Genomic DNA, 24,654 nt, shown 5'->3' on the forward strand with positions numbered 1-24,654 from the left:
CATTCTATCTCAATATTATGACTTCTGATGTGCAATCAGAGGCTTACACAGGTCAGAGAGTGTTCTGCTAGTCACTGACCTATCAAGGCTTGGAACCTAGACCCCAAGTCTTGGCTACTTCCTCAGACCTGAAGTCAGAAGGTACATTTAACACATTTCCCACCCTTGGCAGCTTCACGGGGCATTATTGCCCTGAAACACACCCACTGTAGATGAAGAAAATGTTTACTAATGCCCCACTAAAAAGAGCTTTTAACTGTGTGTGTAGCATGTGTGACATGCATGTGTAGCATGTCACTGTGATGCATGAAATCAACCTTCTGTCTTCTAGATTGACTTTCTTCCTCTTTGCTCTCCCTGCTAAAAGCGATCTTCCCCCATGTGTGGTAGCTAATAAAGTAAATACTTTTACCTATATTTTTAATCAGCAAAGTGTGGATAAAGTCAAAAGGGGACTACTGGTAAGAGTGCAGACAATGCTAACGAATGTGAAGAATTTAACTTGTCAAGAGGCTCAAGATTTGCACAGGTGAGGTGTTTTCTAGTTTGTGACCAGCAGATGGCAGCATAATTCAAGAAAAACAAAGAAACCCAAGTTCAATTCCTTAGTTTCAAAGGTTTCTAATCTTTTTTGAGCTGTGGTGCTGGAGAAGATTCTTGAGAGTCCCTTGGACAGCAAGGAAATCAAACCAGTCAATCCCTAAGGAAATCAATCCTGAATATTCATTGGAAGGACTGATGCTGAAACTGAAGCTCCAATACCTTGGCCACCTGATGCAAAGAGCCAACTCACTGGAAAAGACCCTGATGCTGGGAAAGGTTGAAGGCAGAAGAAGAAGGGAATGGCAAAGGATGAGATGGTTGGATGATATCACCGACTCAATGGACATGAGTTTGAGCAAACTCCGAGAGAAAGTGAAGGACAGGAAAGCCTGGTGTGCTGCAGTTCACAGTTCACGGGGTCAGAGTCAGATACGACTTAGTGACTGAACAACAACACATGAGATTATCTACGAAATAACCAGCCTTCTTATCATTGTCATCACCATCACCGTTATAGTAACACCACAATAGAGTGTCACTGAACAAAGGCAACTTCACAGATGAAGTCTTTTAGTGAATTCATCTCTGCACGGAATAACATCATATCACAGGGATATCTAGCCATCTATAACATCTCTTACTTTTCAACACTTAAAAGCATTCTAATAAAGAAGGCAACATTTCTTCTTCTTCTTTTTTTTTTTTGGCGGCGAGGGTGGGGGAGACAGATCTTCCTGTCTTCCCGAAAAACACAGGCTTTTTTTTTATTTTCCCTCTAGTGCTCAATTGCCTCAGGGCATGTGGGATCTTACTTCCTGGAGCAGGGATCAAACCTGATCATCATCAATGCAGGTATCATCCCCTGCATTGGAAGGGGGATTCTTAACCGGTGGATTGCCAGGGAAGTCCCAAGAAGGGCAACAATGCCACTGGCATTGCCAATGCAAGATCTCTGGGTTTATACTGAGCAGCCCTGACAGTGAGAAATCCTGGGGGGATTACCATCCACCACCAACCATCAGCCCTGGAACTGCCATCCTTGCAGTGGCCACTCTCAGCAGATTCCAGTGACCCAAGTGTCCCCAGCGAGGGCGTGTGCACACATGGGCATGTAAATGTGGAGATGTTTGTGACTGAGCCTCGGCATTTTAAAACATCATCTGAAAATCTGAATTCCATGTCTACTGATAGTCACTCCTAACTTTCCTTCCTCAAAGGCCTTATATTTATAGAAATAACATTCTTCTTTTCATGTCACACTTTCTTTCTCATCCTAAATAACAGAGAACATTTGCTAAAGTCTGGCCAGTAACATATGGACTAGACGGCCCAAGGCCCCCTTCTTGGACTTCACCCAGACTTCTTTCCCACAGTAGCTAAGAGTCGATGGGCACAGCCACTTGCACACATAGCTGGGAAAAGTAGAGCTGGCATTGGAGGAGAAAATCCCTGGTGATAATTCTTGCACAGGTGCACTAACTAAGGGGCAGTGTCTATCACTGACACTGAACCGCCTGGCTGTGGGGTTTCCGGTGTAGCCCTCCCCCGACCCAGTGAACTCGCTAAGGATAACTGAAGACAGCAAACAGCAGAGATGAAAATGCTCAGCTTAGTGGATCACATGGCTTGGAGGGACCTCTGCGCTGTCCTGACCCATTTGGGGCCACTGGAGACAACCTCAAGCAGGCATTCTTAAAGCCCAGCGGTCTGGACTATCCATCTCGTGTTCCAGGAGTAGAGAGAGGAGGAGTCAAACAGACAAGAAGAGGTCTGTCTGCAAGCACACTGTCATGTCCAACTCTTTGCAACCTTATGGACTATGTAACCTGCCAGGTTCCTCTGTCCATGGGATTCTCCAGGCAAGAATACTGGAATGGGTTGCCATTTCCTTCTCCAGGGGATCTTCCCAAACCAGGGATTGAACCCATCTCTCCTGTGTCTCCTGCATTGCAGATGGATTCTTTACCACTGAGCCACCAGGGAAGTCCTGAAGAGGATATGGGCAGGACTTTTCTAACACTGCACTAATTTTTTCCCCCAAAGGACAACAACACTTTTGGTGGCAATGGGCCACGCCAATAGACACTTGGAGGTAGAATCTTCCTGACCCAGGGATCAAACCCACATCTCATGCATTCAAGGAGGATTCTTTACCCATTGAGCTTTCGGGGAAGCCAATAATAGGTGAAAGAATATAATAAAATGGTGTCATATTAGCCTCTGGATTTGCTGCTGAAGAAGCATCCAGAATCAAAGAAAAAGCTCAAGAGTCAGGCTGTGAGTTGGTGCCGGATCTCTGGGCCCTCCCTCCAGGCAGGCATCATTGAGGGGCTCTGTGTGCATCACCAATAAAGGTGGGAGGTTTCAGGAAAGATCGCCTGGTTGACCCTCCTTTATCAATCAACCCTAGCCAGGATGATGGAGGACCGCACGGTATAGACAGGGCCACCAGGGGGCACTGTAGAGTCTCTGGCTGCTGAGGCCGTGTGATATTCTACCACTCAGAGCTCGATGCCCGCCATATTGAATTCTTGTCTTGCCAACGCCTCCCTCTGCAAGACAGTACCCACACACAGTCCTCTTGACCTAAGGACAGCTCATGGTGCCGCACTTACTTGTCATTCACAAGTTTCCCGTGCTGGTGAATCTGATTTTCCATCGTGAAGTTGATTGTGACACCGTACACGTGCTCGTCGTGAAACACCTTCATTTTGGACTTGTATGCTTCATCTTGAAAATACCGGATCATGTCAGGGAACCAAACTGTCAGCCCATAGTAGCTGTAATAGAGAAGACAGAATATTGGAGCAGCAACACCATCAGAGTCTGCATTCCTGATATGATGCAAATCAAGCCCATTTTAAATGAGTCAGTATGGTTCATTAGAAAATATAACATATAAATAGATCTAATGGAAAAAAAATCACAACCATCTCCAAAGATGCCAAAAAGGCACTTGATGAAAAAACAACATGCATGCTTGATTAAAATGCCAATAGATTAAAAATTCATGTATACTTCCTTAGCATGTAAAAATATATATAGTGCTGGTGGTTTAGTTGCTAAGTCATGTCTGACTCTTGCAACTGCATGGGCTGTAGCCCACCAGGCTCCTCTGTCCATGGGATCACCCAGGCAAGAATACTGAGTGGGTTGCCTTGCCCTCCTCCAGGAGATCTTCCTGACCCAGGGATTGAACTCAGCTCTCTGGCACTGCAGGCAAGTTCTTTACTAACTGAGCCACCAGGGAAGCCCAAAGTATATATAAATATATCTCAACTCAAAAGAAAGGATCTTTCAATGGGGAAACACTGTGGTCACACCCACTAACATAAGAAATAAGACCAGGATACCCATATCATCACTACTATTTAATACTATGTTGTAGTGTTAGCTAACTCAGCTACATAAGAAAAAGAACATAGGAATATGAAGTTACAAAGCAAGCAATAAAACTATATTTGCAGATGATATTTTATACCTAAAATCTCAAGATGACAACTCAAAAAAAATGGCCATGAAGCATATAAAAAGGATGCTCCATCCCACCCATAACCCAAAAAGTGAAAATTAAAACCACACTGTGTTATCATTCTCGCCCACCAGACTCAAAACCTTGAATTTTGCAAAAACTCTGCTGGTGAGACTGCAGGTAAGCAGGTGCTCTTATGCATTGTTGGGAAGAGAACAGCATTTTGCAATACTATCTCAAGGCGAATTGGTCAGTGCCTACAATGACTGATGAATTTATCTCCTTTTGACTCCATAATTCCATTTCTAGGAAGCTATTCCACTGATTAATTTGTCCCATACAAAGAAGCCCACAAAGAGTGACTCATTATGGCGCTGTTTGCAATAACAAATGTCTGAAAACTTCCCAACAATCTGGCAACAGGGTCCTGGTTGAATAAAGTGTAGAGTTGTAATGTGGAGAGCTATGCATACATTCTATGCCACTGTAAAAAAGAATGTAAATCTCTATCTAGCAGTATGAGAGAGCTCCAGAATATATTGTTGAATGCAAAAAAGAAATGCAAAACTGCTTTCTTGCAGTTCCTTCTCATAAGAAAACAATAAAGAAATTTGTAAATATACATATATTTGCCTAAGTTTGCAAAAAGAAATACTAGAATGATAAATAGGAAAATAAAAGATAATTACAGAGAGGAGGCAGAAGGGAGTGAGTAGAGGGGGAAGGAAGGGAGACCAGATCTCTCTGAGGTTCCAACATTGGAAAGTCATTACCTACTTGACAAAATTAAATCAGACATAAGGAAATATCTTAAAACTTTCAGTGAATTGGATCCAAGGGTCTACCATTTTAGCTTCTGAAATGTTCTATGTTCTCATCTAGCTTAGATGGAACAAGTGGAAGTGAGTAGTCTGCTTCTACCTTTACCTGTTTGGTAAAGAGACTGTTTGGGTCTCCATCAATATCTATTGGAAGACATTTGGTTAGATATTGGAAAAAGCAGGTCTTCCCACATTCCTCCCATAATCCAAGAGGTCATTAAAGCCAATTGAATTCCCTGGGTTGAGGGGACTGTGTCTTTGGCCATGGGCGGTGGTGAACAAAATAACTTCAAAGATGAAAGTTTAAAATCTCATCAAAAGATTTTACTTGATAATAGCAATTTACTGAGCACTTACTGATGTTCCAGAAACAACTGCAGGCACTTTATACATACAATGAAACAGCCTTTTAACACTATAAATGGTCCCCAAAACTGGCACAGAAAGGTCATGTTATCCAGAGGTGAATAAAATGACTAGAGTGAAAGACTACTATTTCAGAGAGGAGCCAGCTAATCATCAATCACGTTATATTTCATTTACTTCATTGCTGTGGATATTATTGCAAAGGTGCTCTGTTTTCTCCATTTAATATTCACAAGGACACTGACAGTTCTTGACCCAGCATTCATTCCCTGCTTCTTCCTTGGGAACAGGAAGTTGATTCTGTTTGGGTGTCAATGCTCAGGAAAGCTAACGGTATCATCAGCTGAGAGGCAAATCCTGATTAGTCTGAAGTCATTGGGAAATCACATCCCATTCACCAGTGGCTAGTTTAACCCTAAAGCATGTGACACACATTTGGCCAATATAATGTGGGGTGGGGAGAGTCTGCTGGTGGCTTCTGAGAAAGGTTTGAAGTGAAAGTGTTAGTCACTCAGCCATGTCCAACTCTTTATGAACCCATGGACTGTAGCCCGCCAAGTTACTCTCTCCATGGCATTCTCCAGGCAAGAATACTGGAGTGGGTTGCCATTTCCTTCTCCAGGGGATCTTCCCGACCTAGGGATCGAACCCCAGGTCTCTTGCATTGCAGGCAAACTCTTTACCATCTGAGCCACCAGGGAAGATGAGAAAGGTTTCCTTGATGTTAAAAAGTGGAGCTCAGGGACTTCCCTGGTGATCTAGTGGCTAAGACTCCACATCCTCCCAAGGCAGGGGTCCAGGTCAGGTAACTAGATCCCATACACCATAACTAAGACTTTGCAAGCTGCACTAAAAAAAAAAATAATCCCCCATGCAGCAACTAAAGATTCTGCATGCTATAATTAAGACCAAAGATCCCACATGCAGTAACCAAGTAAAAAAAAAAATATTTTTAAAAAATCAATCTCAGAGAAAGGCAGCCTCTTCCTCACTGGGACACTTTTCCATGTCTGAGAAAGCCGAGAGCAACTGCAGGCATCTTGCTAGCAGATGAGAACTAGCCTGAGGCTGAATCCCCACCTGGAGGCTGCCTCTCCATAGAATTCTTGTTACAAAGGATCAGAAATTTCCTCGTTGTAGAAGCCACTAGAGTGGGTTGCCTGTCATAGCCAAAAGCATCCAATCTGACACAGGCTCTATATGAGTTAGAATCAATGGTAACCCTCAACGAACAGATGAGGCATGGGAAGCATAAGAAAATTAATGAACTTTTTGTTCAGTTGCTAAGTTGGGTCTGACTCTTTGCAGTCCCATGGACTGCAGCACACCAGGCTCCCCTGTCCTTCACTATCTCCCAGAGTTTGCTCAAACTCATGTCCATTAAGTTGGTGATGCCATCCAACCATCTCATGCTCTGTTGCCCCTCTGGTCCTCCCGCCCTCAATCTTTCCCAGCATCAGGGTCTTTTCCAGTGAGTCAGCTCTTCGCATCAGGTGGCCAAAGTACTGGAGCTTCAGCTTCAGCCTCTGTCCTTCTCATGAATACTCAGGGTTGATCTCCTTTAGGATTGACTGGTTTGATCTCCTTGCTGTCCGAGGGACTCTCAAGAATCCTCTCCAGCACTACACTGTCTATGTTTGTCATAGCTTTTTATTAATTAATGAACTTACGGAAGACAGAACTTACCTTAAAGCCATGGTAAACCAGACCACAGCCAGAATCAGCGTGTTCATCCTGTAGGGCCCCATCACACAGTATAGAGCATTTTCCCAGACCTGTAACCCACAGCAGAGATGGGTGGTTAAAGGCAGAAACAAGTGACTCGGAAGAGACCCTTTTTAAGATTCTCTATTAAATTGCCTAGGAACCCACAGAGAGAACATGCAGCAATTGCCTTCCAGAGGCGGCAGTTCTGCTCAAGGAACAAGAAAACCTCTTCTGTTCTTATTAGTTGGTGTCATACTCTAACAGTCCTGTAGCATCCACGAACACAACGATGCATGTGACCAAAAGCGCAGTGAGTGGGGATGTCAAGGTGCTGAGTAGCCTTGAGCTCTTCTCCCCGCCAGTGGGAATAGATGCTGTTTCAAACACTGAACCACCCTGCACCAAGAAGGTTATCCAGGCTCAGTAGACTCTGGCCATTGACTGTGTGAGTGTTAGATAGTTGGCTTGTCTCATAGGACCACTTCTCTGGAGAAATGGCCTTGACCTTCATAAAGACTTTCTCAGAGATCACCAACAAACCTTAAAGGGGTCCTTTCTTTCACTCGCTCCCTTCTTTCTATGGTTTATTTAAAGAGAAAGTGCCACTGGAGTGGCATATCAGCAAGAATTTTCACCTGATCTAGGATGAGAGTCCCAGAACTGTGGGACAAAAATTGATCCTGAAATGTCTCCCCAATATGGATTGAATTTCGGACCAAGAGAAGGAACTGATAAGTGGAATACTGCCTGTCATATTGGTAAACAAAGGATGTCACAATCATCAGTGACCACAGCCACCACCAGAAGGTGAGACTGTGAGCCCAGAGGGAACTCAGAAGGGAAAAGAATACCTGCCTTTTAGCAGCCACCAGACTGCAGCCACTCCCCATGGTGAGCCCTGAGGAAACTCAGGATGTGAAAACACAGGACAGATATTGGCCCCAGAAAGCTGAGGTGCATATAAAAGGAATAATTTCAGTGAGCCCAGACTTTTGCATCTTTCCAGGCATGGAAAAACACTAAATTCTCTAACTTGACATATCTAGTTTTCTTTCATTAACAATAAACTTTTGACAGTCAGACTACCTGCCCTTTGTTGCAAAACTCCTATATATCTGGCTTCCCCCATCCTCGCCTCCTTGGATAGTTCTCTCAGAGTTACTTGAGCTGCTACTTCCTGGGCTTGAAGTCCTAAAAATTTCCACTGAATAAAAAATAACGCTCAAACCAAAAAAAGAAGAAGGTGCTAGAAAGAAAGGTGTTTTCTCGGACTAGACATTGTATCTCCATTCAAAATCTCTGCCTTTTGAAAGAAGAGCAAAGAAAAGAAACTAAGGATTAGACACTTCATGGTTCAGGGCTCACAGGAGTTAGAAGTTGGTGTGGGCTAGGACCCAAATGTTGCTTCCTGACCATCACAGTGCCTTGGGTTGACGGACATGTTCAAAACCTCTATTCCTCATCCACTGTCATTACAGACCACCATAGAGCCTACCTCTCACCCACCCCAGGTTTCCAAACGTACCTGCTTGAAAGTGGTCTTGAATCTGACTAACCAGCGCTGGTACCAAGTTCCTGTTGAACTCTGGATCTCAATGAATTCATCCATTTGCTTGGGAGTTTTAATGTTGGAAACCTGTGAAGCAAAGATGGGCTAGAGAACTTAACCTTACTTTGACTTCTCAATTTTTAGTTGAATTTAACTGACTTGATTAACTTCCTTAGGGCTAGAGGAGCTTTTGGTGACCCTCTCGTTCAGTAACTCTTAACCAAAATTGTACATATCATCTCTTAACGATCTTTCTCAGGTAGATATGTCTCACTGCAGACAAATGATTCAGTTTTTTCACTCAATTATGGCTTTGGGAAATACATTGAGGAACTGTTTATATCTTAGTTGCCCATAATAGAGTTGACTCTACCTTAAAATTCACAAGTCTATCCTTAATGGGTATTAACATCAGAGAAGTCTAGAGCCTATTCTAGACAACAGTGTGTGTATGCGTGTGTGTGTGTGTGTGTGTGTGTGTGTGTGTGTGTGTGTGTGTTAGGAGAGAAAGCTTGCTCTGGAAGACTTTTTAAATTATTTTATTTTTGGCTGTGCTGGGTCTTGGTTGCTGCACAGGCTTTCTCTGGTTGTGGCGAGTCAGGGCTACTCTCTAGTTGCAGCCTTTGGGCTTCTCCTTGTGGTGGCTTTTATTGTTGTGGAGCACAGACTCTAGGGCGCAAGGCTTCAGTAGTTGCAGCTCCTGGGCTCCAAATCACAGGCTTAATAGTTGTGACACATGGGCTTAGTTGCTCCACAATATGTGGGATCTTCTTGGATCAGGGATCAAACCCACGTCTCCTGCATCAGCAGGTGGATTCTTTACCACTGAGCCACCAGGGAAACCCATGTAAGACATTTTTTTAACACAGAAGAATAAAAGACAATAAGTCCTCCTTCTGCACAGTAAAAGAAATCACCAACAAAATGAAAAGACAACCTACTGAATGGAAGAAACTATTTGCAAATCATAAATTTGATAAGGGACTAATATTCAAAATATATAAAGAACCCATGCAACTCAACAGCAAAAAAAAAAAAAAAAAAAGCAAACAATCCAGTTAAAAAAATGGACAGAGGATCTGAATAGACAGTTTTCCAAAGAAGACATACAGATAGCCAATAGGCAGGTGAAAAAATGCTCACCATCACCATCACAAATCATCAGGGAAATGTAAATTAAAACCACACTTAGATATCACCTCACACCTGCTAAAATAGCTATCACCAAAAAGATGAAAAATAACACATGTCAATTAAGATGTGGGGAAAAGGAAATCCTTCTGCATTGTCGGTGGGGATGTAAACTGCTAAGGCTACCAAGGGAAACAGTATGGAGGTTCCCCCCAAAATTAAAAATAGAACTACCATATGATCTATGAATTCCACTTCTGGATATTTATCTGAAGGAAATGAAAACACTAAATCAAAAAGATATCTGTTCTCCCATCTTCAATGCAGTTATTACTATAACAGTGAAGATATGGAGACAATCCAAGTGGCCACTGATAAGTGAAAGGATAAAGAAGACGTGATACACACACACACACACATACACACACACACGTACACACTCACATACACAAACACACACACATACACACATACACACACACACACGCATACACACACATACACACACATACACATACACACACATACACACATGCACACATACATGCACACATACACACATACACGCGCACATACACACATACACGCATACACGTATACACATACACAGAACATACACATACACACATACACACATACATACACACATACACACATACACACATACGCACACACATGCAGACACATACACGCACACATACACACACATACACATACACACACATACACACATACACACACATACACACCTACATACATACACACATACACACACATGCACACATACACACATGTACATACACACATACATAGACACACATACACATACACACATACATACACACATACACACACACCCATACACAGACACATACACACATACACTGGAATACTAGCCAATCATAAAAACTAAAATCTTGCCATTTGCAACAACGTGGATGGACCTTGAGGACCTTATGGTAAGTGAAATAAATCAGATGGAGAAAGACAAGTACCTCATGATCCCACTTATATTTGGAGAATCAACCAAACAAAACAAAAACAGAAAACCAAGCTCATAGATACAGAGAACAGATTAGTGGTTTCCAGGGGGGAGGGTAGTGGGAGGGGTGGATAAAACAGGAGAAAGGGGTCGAAAGGTACAAACTTTCAGCTACAAAATAAGTCCTGGGATGTAATGTTGCATGGTGAAAATAGTTCAGTTCAGTTCAGTTGCTCAGTCATGTCCAACTCTTTGCAACCCCATGGACTGCAGCATGCCAGGCCTCCCTGTCCATCACTCACTCCTGGAGGTGACTCAAATTCATGTCCATCAAATCAGTAATGCCATCCAACCATCTCATCCTCTGTCATCCCCTCTCCTCCCACCTTCAATCTTTCCCAGCATCAGGGTCTTTTCAAATGAGTCAGTTCTTCGCATCAGGTGGCCAAAGTATTGGAGTTTCAGCTTCAGCATCAGTCCTTCCAATGAATATTCAGGACTGATTTCCTTTAGGATGGACTGGTTTGATAATAGTTAATAATACTCTATTCATTACTTGAAAGTTGCTAAGAAAGTAAATCTTGAGTCCTCAGCAAAAGAAAAAAAAATTTATAACTATGTGGTGACAGATGGTAACTAAACTTAGTGTGGTGATCATTTTGCAATGTATACAAATATCGAATCACTATACAGAACACCTGAAACTAATACAATGCTACATGCCAATTATACCTCAATTTTTTTTTTTAAAAGGGACTTCTCTGGTGGCTCAGACGGTAAAGTGTCTGCCTGCAATGTGGGAGACCTGGGTTCAATCCCTGGGTCAGGAAGATCTCCTGGAGGAGGAAATGGCAACCCACTCCAGTACTCTTGCCTGGAAAATCCCATGGACAGAGGAGCCTGGTAGGTTACAGTCCATGGGGTCGCAAAGAGTCGGACACGACTGAGCGATTTCACTTAACTTTTTAAAAAGAGAAATTAGGTCTCCCTTGCTATCCCTGGTTTTCCTGTTGGAAATCAAAAAGATAGGGAGTGGGAATAAGGCTGTGTGTAACAAGGAAGAACAGAATCTGACTTCATGTTGGATATGTTTCTTTGACCTTCGCCTTCTGTGCCTTTGTTACTAAAAGGATGCTCTCTACAGCTATACGTTTCCCTGCCCAGGCAACTCTGCCCCTCTGCATACATACTAAGCTGCTTCAGTCATGTCCAACTCTTTCTGACCCTATGGACTGTAGCTGACCAGGCTCCTCTGTCCACGGGATTCTCCAGACAAGAATACTGGAATGGTTACCATTTCCTTCTCCAGGGGATCTTCACAACCCAGGGATCGAAACTCCATCTCTTTCGCCTCCTGCACTGGAAGCAGATTCTTTACCACTAGAGCCAGCTGGGAAGCTCACCCCTTTACCTGACTTTAAACTAAAGTGTCTTTGTTCAGCTCACAGGAAAACACCCTGACCCTGCCCACCTGTGAATGGCTGCAGGAAAGAAGAAATTAACACATTCCCTCCCCAAGGTTGGCCAAGCCAGGAGATATTTTGCAAGATTTATGGCCTTTTTACTTTACTTCCTCGTCTCCTCCCTGGCTCTGTTCTATGAAAGAAACTAGCATCCAGACCCCAATAAGATGGTAGTCCACCATCTTCTTGGAAACCCAACTTTACAAATAAAGTCTCTCTTCCTTGCCTCAACACCTCATATCCCGATTTATTGACCTGTCATGTGGTGAGCAGACCAAGCTTGGACTCAGCAACACAAGAACCCTGGAAAGTGTCCATTTGTCCAACGTCAGCAGGTAGCTCCAAGGAGCAATCTTGACTCATTAAGACAGTGATTTTCAGTTTAATCAATGTTTAAGACAACCACTGAATTCTATAACTAACAATCACATTAAGGAGATTTCTGACCACACAGACTCTTAGCCAAGTTATCAACGTTTGTGCTAGCAGACCAAATCAGAAGAAAATGGAAGAGCCTACTCAAAAAATTCAAAAATAGTTTCTAGCACCTCCTCCAACAAATCTTTCTTCTAGGGAGAAAAGGCTTTAGTCATAAGAGTGTTTCCAATTCTTTCTTCAACCAAGGGACTGAGGATGTAAAGAGACAAAGGAAGAGAGAAGTGAGGTTGAATATTCACACAGGAAAATACAGTCGCTGAAATAGAAACAAGTGGTTCTTTAATTCCCCAGCACCAAGCCCAGGATGGCGCATCTTTGTTTTTCTAAAGCTTGAACACAGTGGTTCTTAAACTCTTGACTGGGCTGGATACCCCTTTGAGAACCTAGTAAAAGCATAGGTGCTCTTCCTAAAATTGCAAGTATGTAAGCACACCAGAGCCTCCTGAGCTGGCCCTGACATTCCCGGGTGTGTGGCCTTTGCAATTGCTCTACGGCCTAGGTCCAGACAGGGACACAGGAGAGGGAACCCAGTTGGCCCCCATCATGGGACTCTTGGCTGGAGCTGATCTTCCTGTTATTAGATAACCCAGGGAGACCAAGAACACAGCTGAAGCCAAAAGAGGCTGAGTGGAAGTGTTGAAAAAGTGTCAGTTGCTCGGTCATTTCTGACTCTTTCTGACCCCGTGGACCCCACCAGACTCCTCTGTCTGTGGAATTCTCCAGGCAAGACTACTTAAGTGGGTTGCCATTCCCTTCTCCAGGAGATCTTCCCCACACAGGGATTGAACCCAGGTCTCCTGCATTGCAGGTGGATTCTTTACCATCTGAGCCACCAGGGGAAAGTTGACCCCAAATCAGGAAATACGTTATGATTCACACTCAGTGGGACTTCCCTGGCAGTCCGGTTGTTAAAGCTCCATGCTTCTACTGCAGTGGGCTCTGTCGGATTCCATCCCTGGTCGAGGAACTAAGATCCCACATGCCTTGTGGTACAGTCAAAAAAATGCAAATTTTGTTTTTGCTTTCCTCTTGGGGGAAAAAAAACACCCTACTCCCTAGGGATCTGGGAGTGGGTGTGTTGACAGCTGCAAGCACAATTATTCTAATTTACAATTAACTAGGATGCTTGGCTTTGCTTTGGTCTAAACGATAATATGATCTGTGTTCACCCCAGCCCTGCAGAACAGCAGTTCTCAAGGGAATATTTCAACACCTCCCCTTTGCAAAGGTGTCCTAGGGATACCTGCCAGGGGGCATTATGGAAGCCTGTGAGGCAGCAAACAGGGCTGGTGAAGTCAGGGCCCTGCAGGGGAGGAAAGAGTTCTCCTCTGCTGTCCTAGACTCCCTGACTCGGCCTGGAAGCTAAACTGGCAAAGACAGATTTAACAGGAGCAGGGACTTCCCTGGTGGTCCAGTGGCTGAGACTCTGTGCTCACAGTGCAGGGGGCCTGGGTTTGATCCCCAGTCACGGATCTAGATTCCTCAACTGAAAGATTCCCAGTGCTGCAACTGAGACAACACAGCTGAGAAAGATTAACAGAAGTAAAGCACCCACATTCTACTAAATTTTTACATATCTGTGGGAGCCTTCACAAGAGAATGAAGTCCCAAAGAAGTGACCAATGCAGGAAGCTTTTATACTGTGTGTGCGTGTGTGTGTGTGTGTGTGTGTGTGTGTGTGTGTGTGTTACTTGCTCAGTCACGTCCAACTCTTTGTGACCCTATGGACTATAAGCCACTAGGCTCCTCTGTCCATGGGATTCTCCAGGCAAGAATACTGGAGTGGGTTGCCATGCCCTTCTCCAGCGGATCTTCCCAACCCGGGGATGGAACCTGGGTCTCCTGCATTGCAGGCAGATTCTCTATTATCTGAGCCACCAGGGAAGCCTTAGAAACAGTAAATTTGTGAAGAACAGACAAAACAAAGGGATTTGGGTGAATAATGGTGAAGAAGTAATTAGGATGATAAGAGTTTGTTTATATAGCCTTCTTGGTCTGAAGAACAACAGCCATAGCTCTTGAGAACAACGCCGTCTTTCCTCCTGGTTCAGGGAAGGCATCTTTCACGTGGGAGATTTATGGCCTGTTTCAGGGAAGAAGGGGGAGCAAGGGGAGGTCAGAGTAACCTTTCTGCTTCTGCTGTTCTCTCCAGCTCCTTCAGCTTACGAGATACACTATGCCGAGGTGCCATAATTTGGGACTGTTATATGCTGAACCCCATCAGCTCAAAGGCAGAGTGAGGAGGGCCACACCCGGGCTCCCCATGAGCACTGAGTCCAGCCTGCCTGATGCTCTTCCTCCAGGCCCCTGAGTACATTCACTGTGAGACATCCATGGAGGGCAGCATGCAGGAGCAGAGCAGGGGTCCCCATCCAGTGGGGCCGAGTATTCACTTCCCACTCCAGCCACAGCCCAGCGGTCTGAGGTTAGTAACTCTTTCCAGTCCTTTGCTTTTTTCCCTCTTTCCCCTGCCCCATCCAGTCATCCGCTTCTACATCATTAATACGATCATCAAGTCAGCATGATCCCATGTAGGACCCTGTGGGGCTCCTGGGCATAAGGTCTTTCTGTGTCCCCCATTTCTTTGATTATAGGAAACAGCCTTCATTCAGCCTCCATGACCTTCCCTGAGTTCCAATGGGCAGTTCCAAGCAGCCGTTCATTAGGCAAGGGATGAGAGATCAGGGAGAAACAATAGTGCAGCCTTGAAGCAAGGTCCTGTTTCCACATCAATGGATACACATAATATCTTTGAGCTGTTTTACAGATCCTGAAATCCCCTCCAGGTGAGAGAAGTTACCTATTAATGATGATGTGCTGCTCACAAGCATGTATACCCCAGACTAGTTGGACCTGAAGGTTGATGATGCTGACTCCCACTTAACTCACCACCAACCCACCAGAAGAATGTCCATGAGCTGATCACACCCTCCTTGAGCAATTACAATGAAACTTCTCACTATCTTCCCCAAGTTGGGACACACATTTCTGAGGGTATTAGCGTGCTATGGCCCCCCCTTTCCTGATAAAGCAATAAAGCTACTCATTTCTACTTCATCCAAAACTATCTCTGAGATTGGATTTGGCACCTGTGTACAGAGAAGCTGAGCTTTCGGCATCAGTTATGGAAATACTGAGTCCATAACCTTTCTGATTCCCTTTTCCTGTGGAGGGGTGAAAACTACTGAAAACAGAGTTTATGCCCAAGGACTTGGTGACCAGCACACGTGTTGGAGAAAGACAAAAGTCCAGGTCTCAGAGCCCTCTGCTCACTGACTCCTGCCCAAGCTTTCCTCCAGGGCATACACACCCTTCCTGAAATGAGGAATTCTGCTCATGAAGTAAGGGCTCAGTTTCACCTTTGGAATTTGGAGTTTTGATTAATTTTCAGGCCAACATCTCATTTCTTAAAAGTAAGCTGTTTATGTTAGAATGGGTTGTTAAAAGAGAAAGTCAGACCACTTCTCTACAAAGGGGTCAAGCAACTCTGTGGTTGGCTTATTTTTTTTATTTAATTTTTATTGGAGGATAGTTACTTTATGATGTTGTATTAATTTCTACTATAAAACAAAATGAATCAGTCACGTGCATGCGAAGTCGCTTCAGTCATGTCTGACTGCGACCCTGCAGACTGTAGCCCACCAGGCTCCTCTGTCCACGGGATTCTCTGGGCAAGAATACTGGACTGGTTTGCCATGCCCTCCTCCAGGGGATCTTCCCAACCCAGGGCTCAAACCCCAGCCTTCTGCAGCTCCTGCACTGCAGGCGGCTTCTTTACCACTAGCGCTACCTGGGAAATCACACGTCTACACACATCCCCTCTCTTTTGGACTTCCTTCCCATTCCGGTCACCGCAGCGCATAAGTAGAGTTCCCGGTGCCATACAGCAGGTTTCCATGAGTTATTTATTTTATACATAGTATCAACCTACAGTTAGTTTAGAAGTGATACTTCCAGGGGCAACCTTAGGAAAATCACTGTGTGTTAGGTCCTGCATGCAACAAGCAGGTAAGACAGAGGTGGAAGGTCAGGGAGATTTATAGTTACGGGGACAGACACGCAAATGAAGTGGGCAGTAATCTACCCAAGGAAGACTCCTCTTAGGAGAGTTCAGGGTTATTGTGGAATAAGCACCGTACATTAATAAACTGCTTCACATGTGGGAAAATCCCTGGGAAATGGGCTCAGACTCAAAAGACATAACCTTCTTTGCATGAGTCAAGGAGAAAAATGTGCTTTATTCCACAGAGAGGATAGGGGAGGGGACTAAAGAGGGAGAAAGGAAGAGGAGGTGGGGAGAAGGAAGGAGGAGACCCTGTTCTCTGAGAGGTCGATCCTCTGCCCCTTCAGTCTATGCAGTTGCAAAGTTGGGCACAACTGAATGACTAACACATACACATGTACAAGAAAAAATTTAAGCTAAATGTTATACTATAAAACTCCTAGAGGAAAACATAGGCAGAACACTCTCCGACATAAGTCACAGCAAGATCCTCTATGACCCACCTCCCAAAGTAATGGAAATAAAAGCAAAAATAAACAAACAAGACCTAATTAAACTTAAAAGCTTTTGCACAATGAAGGAAACTATAAGCGAGGTGAAAAGGCAGCCTTCAGAATGGGAGAAAAGAATAGCAAACGAAACAAGTGACAAAGAATTAATCTCCAAAATATACAAGCAGCTCATGCAGCTCCATACCAGAAAAATAAACGACCCAATTAAAAGATGGGCCAAAGAACTAAACAGACATTTCTCCAAAGAAGATGTACAGATGGCTAATAAACACATGAAAAGATGCTCAATATAACTCATTATCAGAGAAATGCAAATCAAAACCACAATGAGGTACCATCTCATGCCGGTCAGAATGGCTGCTATCAAAAAGTCTACAAATAATAAACACTAGAGAGGGTATGGAGAAAAGGGAACCCTCTTACACTGTTGGTGGGAATGCAAACTAGTACAGCCACTATGGAGAACAGTGTGGAAATTCCTTAAAAAACTGGAAATAGAACTGCCATATGACCCAGCAATCCCCCTGCTGGGCATACACACCGAGGAAACCAGAATTGAAAGAGACACGTGCACCCCCATGTTCATCACAGCGCTGTTTACAATAGCCAGGACATGGAAGCAACCTAGCTGTCCATCGGGACCATGAATGGATAAGAAAGCTGTGGTACATATACACCATGGAATATTACTCAGCTATAAAAAAGTATGCATTTGAGTCAGTTCTGATGAAGTAGATGAAATCGGAGCCCATTATACAGAGTGAAATAAATCAGAAAGAAAAACACCAATATGGTATGTTAACACAAGGAATTTAGAAAGATGGTAACAATGACCCTATACGCAAGACAGGAACAGGGACACAGATGTAAAGAACAGACTTTTGGACTCTGTGGGAGAAGGTGAGGGTCAGATGATTTGAGAGAATAGCATTGAAACATGTGTATTACCATATGTGAAATAGATCACCAGTCCAAGTTCGATGCATGAGACAGAGCACTCAAAGCCAGTGCGCTGGGACAGCCCAGAGGGCTGGGGAGGGGAGGGGTGTGGGAGGGGTGTCTGGGACTGCGGGACGCTTGTACTCCCATGGCTGAGTCATGTCGATGTATGACAAAACCACCACAATATTGTAGAGCAATTAGCCTCCAATTAAAATAAATAATTTTTTAAAAAGATGATTCTGAATACTATTAGACACATGTAGAATGTCTATGAGAGCTCTTAAATAATACATATTTATATGTAAATATATGTACATCTGGCTATCCCCATACGAATACAGCTAGTTTTTTCCTTTGCTAGTTTTGAGCAACTAGTGGTACCAAGAAGGAATCCATCAAAACATGAAAATAATTATGATGCAGTAATAGGAAAGTCAGGGGCTTTATTTCCCTTTTGACAAATTTTCCGTGATGTGCTTATGCAATAAAATTATTTTTTAACAAACCAAAGCAGTGAAGAGGAGAAGCCCCGCTCCAGCTGGCACAGGTGACCATGCACTCACCGTGAACACCTTCTCCGGGGCCCCCTTCGCCCTCATGTTGGTGTCGTGGACGTGCTTGAGAATCATCCAGGCTTCGTCGTGTTTGCCCATCTGGTAAAACCAAGGAGAGAGACATGAACAGTCCTTTGCTAATTAGAGGTGGAAAACCCGACAGAAACATCAGGGTGCTGATACCCGAGTCTTAGCCATTGGCCATGGACACGTTACAGTCTACGGCTTGTGAAAAGCCAGGACAAGTGATAATCAGGCTGTGCCTTAGAGGTGTAAACGCTGGGTATTATTATCATCATAGGCTGTGAGTAACTACCTGTAGTTTTAAGGTTGAATAGACTACAGGTGGGAGCCATGATCGTCTCTGCCAGATTAAAGCCAAGACCCAACATATAACAGGTTCAATTGTGTCCCCCATGCCAAAAGATATGTTGAAGTTCTAGCCCTCAGTGCCCCAGAAGGTGACTTTATTTGGAAGTAGAGTTGCTGCAGATGTAATTAATTAAGATGAGGTCATACTGGGGCAGGATGGGCCCCTAATCCAACATGATTGGTGTCCTTACAAGAAGAGCCCAAGTGAAGACCTAGAGGCACTCAGAGAGAATGCCTTGTGGTGACAGATTGGAATGAAAGAGCTGCAAGCCAAGGAGCATCCCAAATGTACGCAACCCATCAGAAGCTGAAAGAGGCAAAGTGAAGGTTCCCCTACGGCAGTGGTCCCTAACCATTTTGGCACCAGGGACCTGTGTCATGGAAAACAAGTTCTCCGTGGACCAGGATGCGGAGGATGGTTTTGGGAGGATTCAAGTGCATTGCATTTATTGTGCACTTTATTTCTATTATCACTACATAAGCTCCACCTCAGATCATCAGGCACTCGATTCCAGAGGTTGGGGACCTCTGCCTTAAGGACTTCTGAGGGAGTGTGGCCCTCCAAACACCTTGATTTGGCACTTTTAGCCAACAGATCTGGGGGACAACAAATTTCTGTGGCTCTGAGACACTCAGTTTGTGTACCTTTGTTACAGCAGTCCTAGAGAGCTAATACACATCAAAGCTTCTGAGATAAGCTTGGATTAAAAAAAAAAAAAAAAATTTTTGCTGCATCTGCCCATAACCAATGGGATGAAAGAAGACATTCAACAAGAAAGTCTGCAGAAAGTTAGAAGGAAGCTTGTGAGTGGATGCTGAGAACTGGGGCTCTAAGAGCCTTGGAGTCCTATCGCCCTTCCACCAGCCCTACCCATCTGACCACTGCAAGCATGAAAGCCTCCACCACTACCATCAAGTTGGAAACCTCTTAGGACTGTAGGAACAGCCTTCTGGAGAGGTCCTGAAAAGACAAGAATCTTGAAGGGCTGGGGAGCAGGGAGATATCTACAACCCAGTTCACCACAGTAGCATGGAAAAAACTCCATGCAGCTTTTTGTTTTTCACTTTGGGGGTTTTTTGTTTTGTTTTCTGCCTCACAGCATGTGGATGTTAGTTCCCTGCCCAGGGATTGAACCTGTGCCTCCTGCATTGGAAGCATGTTGTCTCAACCACTGGACTGCCAGGGAAGCCCCATTCATGCAGCGTTGGAGGTCATGGGACCTCTGGGGAGCATGGGTACCAGAAGCATCTTCAAGAGGGTGCCCTCCAGCTCTGCCCAGATTTGGGAAGCAGTGCCTCTGCTCTGTGCTCTGTGAGCTCGAGCCCTCCGGCTCTGGCAGTCCTTGAATCCTGGGCAGGCCACCATCACGATGGGTTTAATGACGGGCCAGGTCAAAGCCGACCTGGGACCAAGAAGCTAGGACAGCAGGACTCGCATGGGGTGGGGACACTGACTCACCTCCAGCAGAAACCTCGGGCTCTCTGGCATGAACTTCAGGGCCACCATGGACACGGTGCAGGGCAGAGCGCAGACGATGACAAACACTCTCCAGCTGTGGAAGTGGTAGTGGCTGCCCATGCTGAAGCCCCAGCCTGTGAAGAAGCAGTCAGATATGCAGCACTATTTACAACAGCCAGGACACGGAAGCAACCTAAATGTCTGTCGACAAATGAATGGATAAAGATGTAGTATATAGTCACAGTGGAATATTACTCAGTCATAAAAAGGAATGAAACTGGGTCATTTGTATTGATACGGATGAACCTAGAGTCCATCATACCAAGTGAAGTAAGTCGGAAAGAGAAAAACAGATATCGTGTATTAATGTCTATTTATGCAATCTAGAAATATGGTACAGATGAGCCTGTTCACAGTGCAGAAACAGAGTCACAGACATAGAGGACAGATATGTGGACACACAGGGGAAAGGGGAGGGTGGAATAAATTGGGAGAGTAGCATTGATATATATACACTCAGTTCAGCTCAGTCACTCAGTCATGCCCGACTCTTTGTGACCCCATGGACCGCAGCACCTCCCTGTCCATCACCAACTCCTAGAGTCCACCCAAACTCATGTCCATTGAGTCAGTGATGCCATCCAACCATCTCATCCTCTGTCGTCCCCTTCTCCTCCTGCCTTCAATCTTCCCCAGCATCAGGGTCTTTTCAAATGAGTCAGCTCTTCACATCAGGTGGCCGAAGTATTGGAGTTTCAGCTTCAACATCAGTCCTTCAAATGAACACCCAGGACTGATCTCCTTTAGGATGGACTGGTTGGGTCTCCCTTGCAGTCCACAGGACTCTCAAGAGTCTTCTCCAACACCACAGTTCAAAAGCATCAATTCTTTGGCACTCAGCTTTCTTTATAGTCCAACTCTCATATATATACATGACCACTGGAAAAACCATAGACTTGACTAGAGGGACCTTTGTTGGCAAAGTAATGTCTCTGCTTTTAATATGCTGTCTATGTTGGTCATAACTTTCCTTCCAAGGAGTAAGTGTCTTTTAACTTCAAGGCTGCAATCACCATCTGCAGAAATAGACACCTAGCGGGAAGCTGCTCTGTAGCACAGGGAACTCAGCTCAGTGCTCTGTGATGACCTAGAGGGTGGGGCGGGGGTTGGTGGGAGGGAGGCTCAAGAAGGAGGGGATATGTGCATACGTATGGCTGATTCCCTTCATTGCACAGCATAAACTAACACAGCGTTGTAAAGCAACTATACTACAATTGAAAATAAAGTAGTCAGAGTTTCTGACACTTGGTCTTAGAGTGACCTTCAAGAAAGTGAAAGTGTTAGTCCCTCAGTCCTGTCTGACTCTTTGCAACCCTATGAACTGCAGCCTGCCAAGCTCCTCTGTCCATGGGATTCTCCAGGTAAGAATACTGAGGTGGGTTGCCATACCCCTCTCCAGGGTATCCTCCCAACCCAGGGATCGAACCCGCACCTCCTGCATTGCGCGCAGATTCTTCACCATCTGAGCCATCAGGGAAGACAAAGGAAAGCCAGAGGAGGGCCTTATGTGACCTAGGGTTTTGATGGGGGATCACTCTCACCCACGTCAAAGAGCGATACCCGCTCTGGGTGATTCCAAAGCACAGGGCTTAGGACCACACTTTGAAAACCACTGTCAGTCATAACACTAATTTTTTTTTTTTAAAAGAAACTGAGCTTCTACGTTCAAAGGAATTCCATAATCATTGAAACAGAGAGGTGACTAGCTCCAACTCAGCTTTCATTATATTCAAAGTATTCCTAAAACTCGTTTTTGGAAATTGCCTTCAGAATCTACAAAATGTTATTTCAAACATCTTTACAAGTAGCAAATTTCCCTGTCTCAGGGAACAATGACACAGTGGAAAGTGCCTGGACTTCTGCAGTCACATAGGTCAGAGTTCAAATTCTGACTTTCTCACATCGTTAATGTTATGTTGGTGAGTTTTCACAGCTGCAGAATGCAGGTAATGGTACTTCCACAGATTCACTGTGTGTGAAAGCTCCCCAACAATCAATAATAACCCACCTGTTTTGAGGGCAACTTTGATTTGTTTAGAAGTAGTTACAGGACATTTAGTGCCAAAGATGTTGAATAAAATAGGTGAATATCAGCAAAGGTCAGCAAAAAAACTGTTTTCTTTCAAAGCCAAGGTTATGAAATAGACTGGTTCTCTCAAGCCACTCAAAACAAACTCTGAAGACAATTCCAACAGCATTTCTGTTGTGTTTTTTTTTTTAAGATTCTGTTTTTTGACGGAGACCATTCTTAAAAAGTCTTTATTGGACTTGTTACAGTATTTCTTCTGTTGTTTTTGCTGTGCTCAGTTGCTCTGTCGTGTCCGACTCTTTGTGACCCCAAGGACTGTAGCCCACCAGGTTCTTCTGTCCATGGGATTCTCCAGGCAAGAATACTGGAGTGGGTTTCCATGCCCTCCTCCAGGGCATCTTCCTGACCCAGGAATTAAATCCAGGTCTCCCCCATTGCAGGTGGATTCTTTAACCATTTGAGCCACCAGGGAAGCCCATGAATACTGCAGTGAGAAGGCTATTCCTTCTCCAGGGGACCTTCCCAACCCAGGAATCAAATCAGGGTCTTGTGCACTGTCCATGGATTCTTTGCTTTGGATTTTTGGCCTCAAGGCATGTGGGATCTTTGCTACCCAACCAGGGATTAAACCTGCACCCCCTGTATTGGAAGGCAGTCTTAACCACTAGACTGCCAAGGAAGTCACCCAATAGCATTTCTTAAAAAGACCTAACTTTATAAATAAATAGAGTGATTTCTAAAGTTCAAAGGGTTAACATTATTCTGCTGTAAAATCTCTTTTCCATTTACTTGAAAAATACACTAAATGGCTAACTCCAGAGTGGGAGGTTTATGTCTTGAAGTCTATTACTCACCACTGCAGTTCAATTTGTCCTACTTGCCAGAGATTCCTAATATCTCTTGTTTCTGCAGATATTTCTAATTCTATTTGCAGAGTGAAAGGACTGGCCAGAGAGAATCCCAGGTGGAAAAGCATGGGACTGTGGCCACTTTTACACAATACATCCAGCCTTCTCAATCAGAATCAAACCTCTTTATGCACAGCCCGTCCTCCCTCCAATATCACTGGGGTTTGCTTGTTTATTTTAATTTTAATTAAAAAGCCTTTCCTTTCTCCTGGGAGTGACAACTGAAAGAGGAAGACAAAACCATAGGAAGATTTCCACATCCTCAGCTCATGTTCAAAAACCATTCTGGCATAACTAGAAATAAAGTTGAACAAGATCAAAGTCACACAGCCATCCAACTCAGGTGGGTAACAAGAGAAGAAGAACAGAAACAGGTATCTTTAGAAAGTACTCTGCCTCAGAGAGATATTTTTTTCTTAATGATAATATGTGCAAGTTATCCAAAATCCATTACTCCCTCATGCCTCTCTGGTTTTTACGGTGATTTAGTAACCTGTACTTAGGCACATCTTTGGGGCCTTAAATTAAATAAAATTAAATAGCAAACTGCTTCCAAACTGCTAATCTGGAAACAAGGAAACAAGGATTGTCCTGTTCACTGATCTTTTAGCTTGCCCTACTTTTTCTCCATCAGGATCTCACAAACAGCTGGTGCTGCTGACTACAGTGGGAATTAATCTTCCATAATATAGCCACTTTTTTCAGGGCTGTGCCCATGACTTCCCAGAAAAACATTTTGAGCTTTGTAATTTTCTTTCTTAATGACTCCATCACCCAAATTCCTGGTGCCAAGACCTCACATCATTTCATCCTGGCAAAAGCAATTAAATGGTTTGTACAAGTTACGTACAAACATTCAGTCTCCTTTCTGGATCACCCCTGCATTTGTCCCTGCTGAGTGGAGGCGATGTTAGAGGATTAATGTCTTAGGTCTATTAAAAAAAAATCACCAAATAACTGGTTCACTGTGGACAAAACATCTGGTTCTGGTAAAAATGAGGCTTAAGATAAATAGTCACTCCTGTTACACTGTGATTTTAGTCTACCATATTTCTAGGATGGCTTGCCCTCAAGTAAATGTGTGTTTCAAACCTTCAAGCCTAATCATCCAAGAGGCTAGTATTTTTAAATGGCATGTAAAAGCCACAGATTTCATACAAGCATCAGTTCAGTTCAGTTCAGTCACTCAGTCATGTCTGACTCTTTGTGACCCCATGGACTGCAGCACGCCAGCCTACCCTGTCCATCACCAACTCCTGGAGCTTGCTCAAACTCATGTTCATCGAGTCTGTGGAGCCATCCAACTATAATATCCTCTTTCATCCCCTTCTCCTCCTGCCTTA

General features: G+C 44.1%; 1 protein-coding gene across 3 annotated transcripts in view; it reads right to left on the reverse strand.

Moving 5' to 3' along the window:
• The window catches only part of SV2B (synaptic vesicle glycoprotein 2B), a 92,799-nt gene that overhangs the window by 26,096 nt on the left and 42,049 nt on the right, over positions 1-24,654 (reverse strand). For all 3 annotated transcript variants that reach the window (XM_065906455.1, XM_065906453.1, XM_065906452.1), the window contains 5 exons: positions 20,315-20,448; positions 18,493-18,582; positions 8,435-8,545; positions 6,889-6,977; positions 3,159-3,323 (listed from right to left, as the gene is read on the reverse strand). In XM_065906455.1, coding sequence (XP_065762527.1) covers positions 3,159-3,323; positions 6,889-6,977; positions 8,435-8,545; positions 18,493-18,582; positions 20,315-20,448 — 589 coding nt within the window. The remainder of the gene's footprint in view (positions 1-3,158; positions 3,324-6,888; positions 6,978-8,434; positions 8,546-18,492; positions 18,583-20,314; positions 20,449-24,654) is intronic.

Source organism: Muntiacus reevesi, chromosome 15, assembly GCF_963930625.1.
Source record: "Muntiacus reevesi chromosome 15, mMunRee1.1, whole genome shotgun sequence".
In the NCBI taxonomy this organism is placed as follows: Eukaryota; Metazoa; Chordata; class Mammalia; order Artiodactyla; family Cervidae; genus Muntiacus; species Muntiacus reevesi.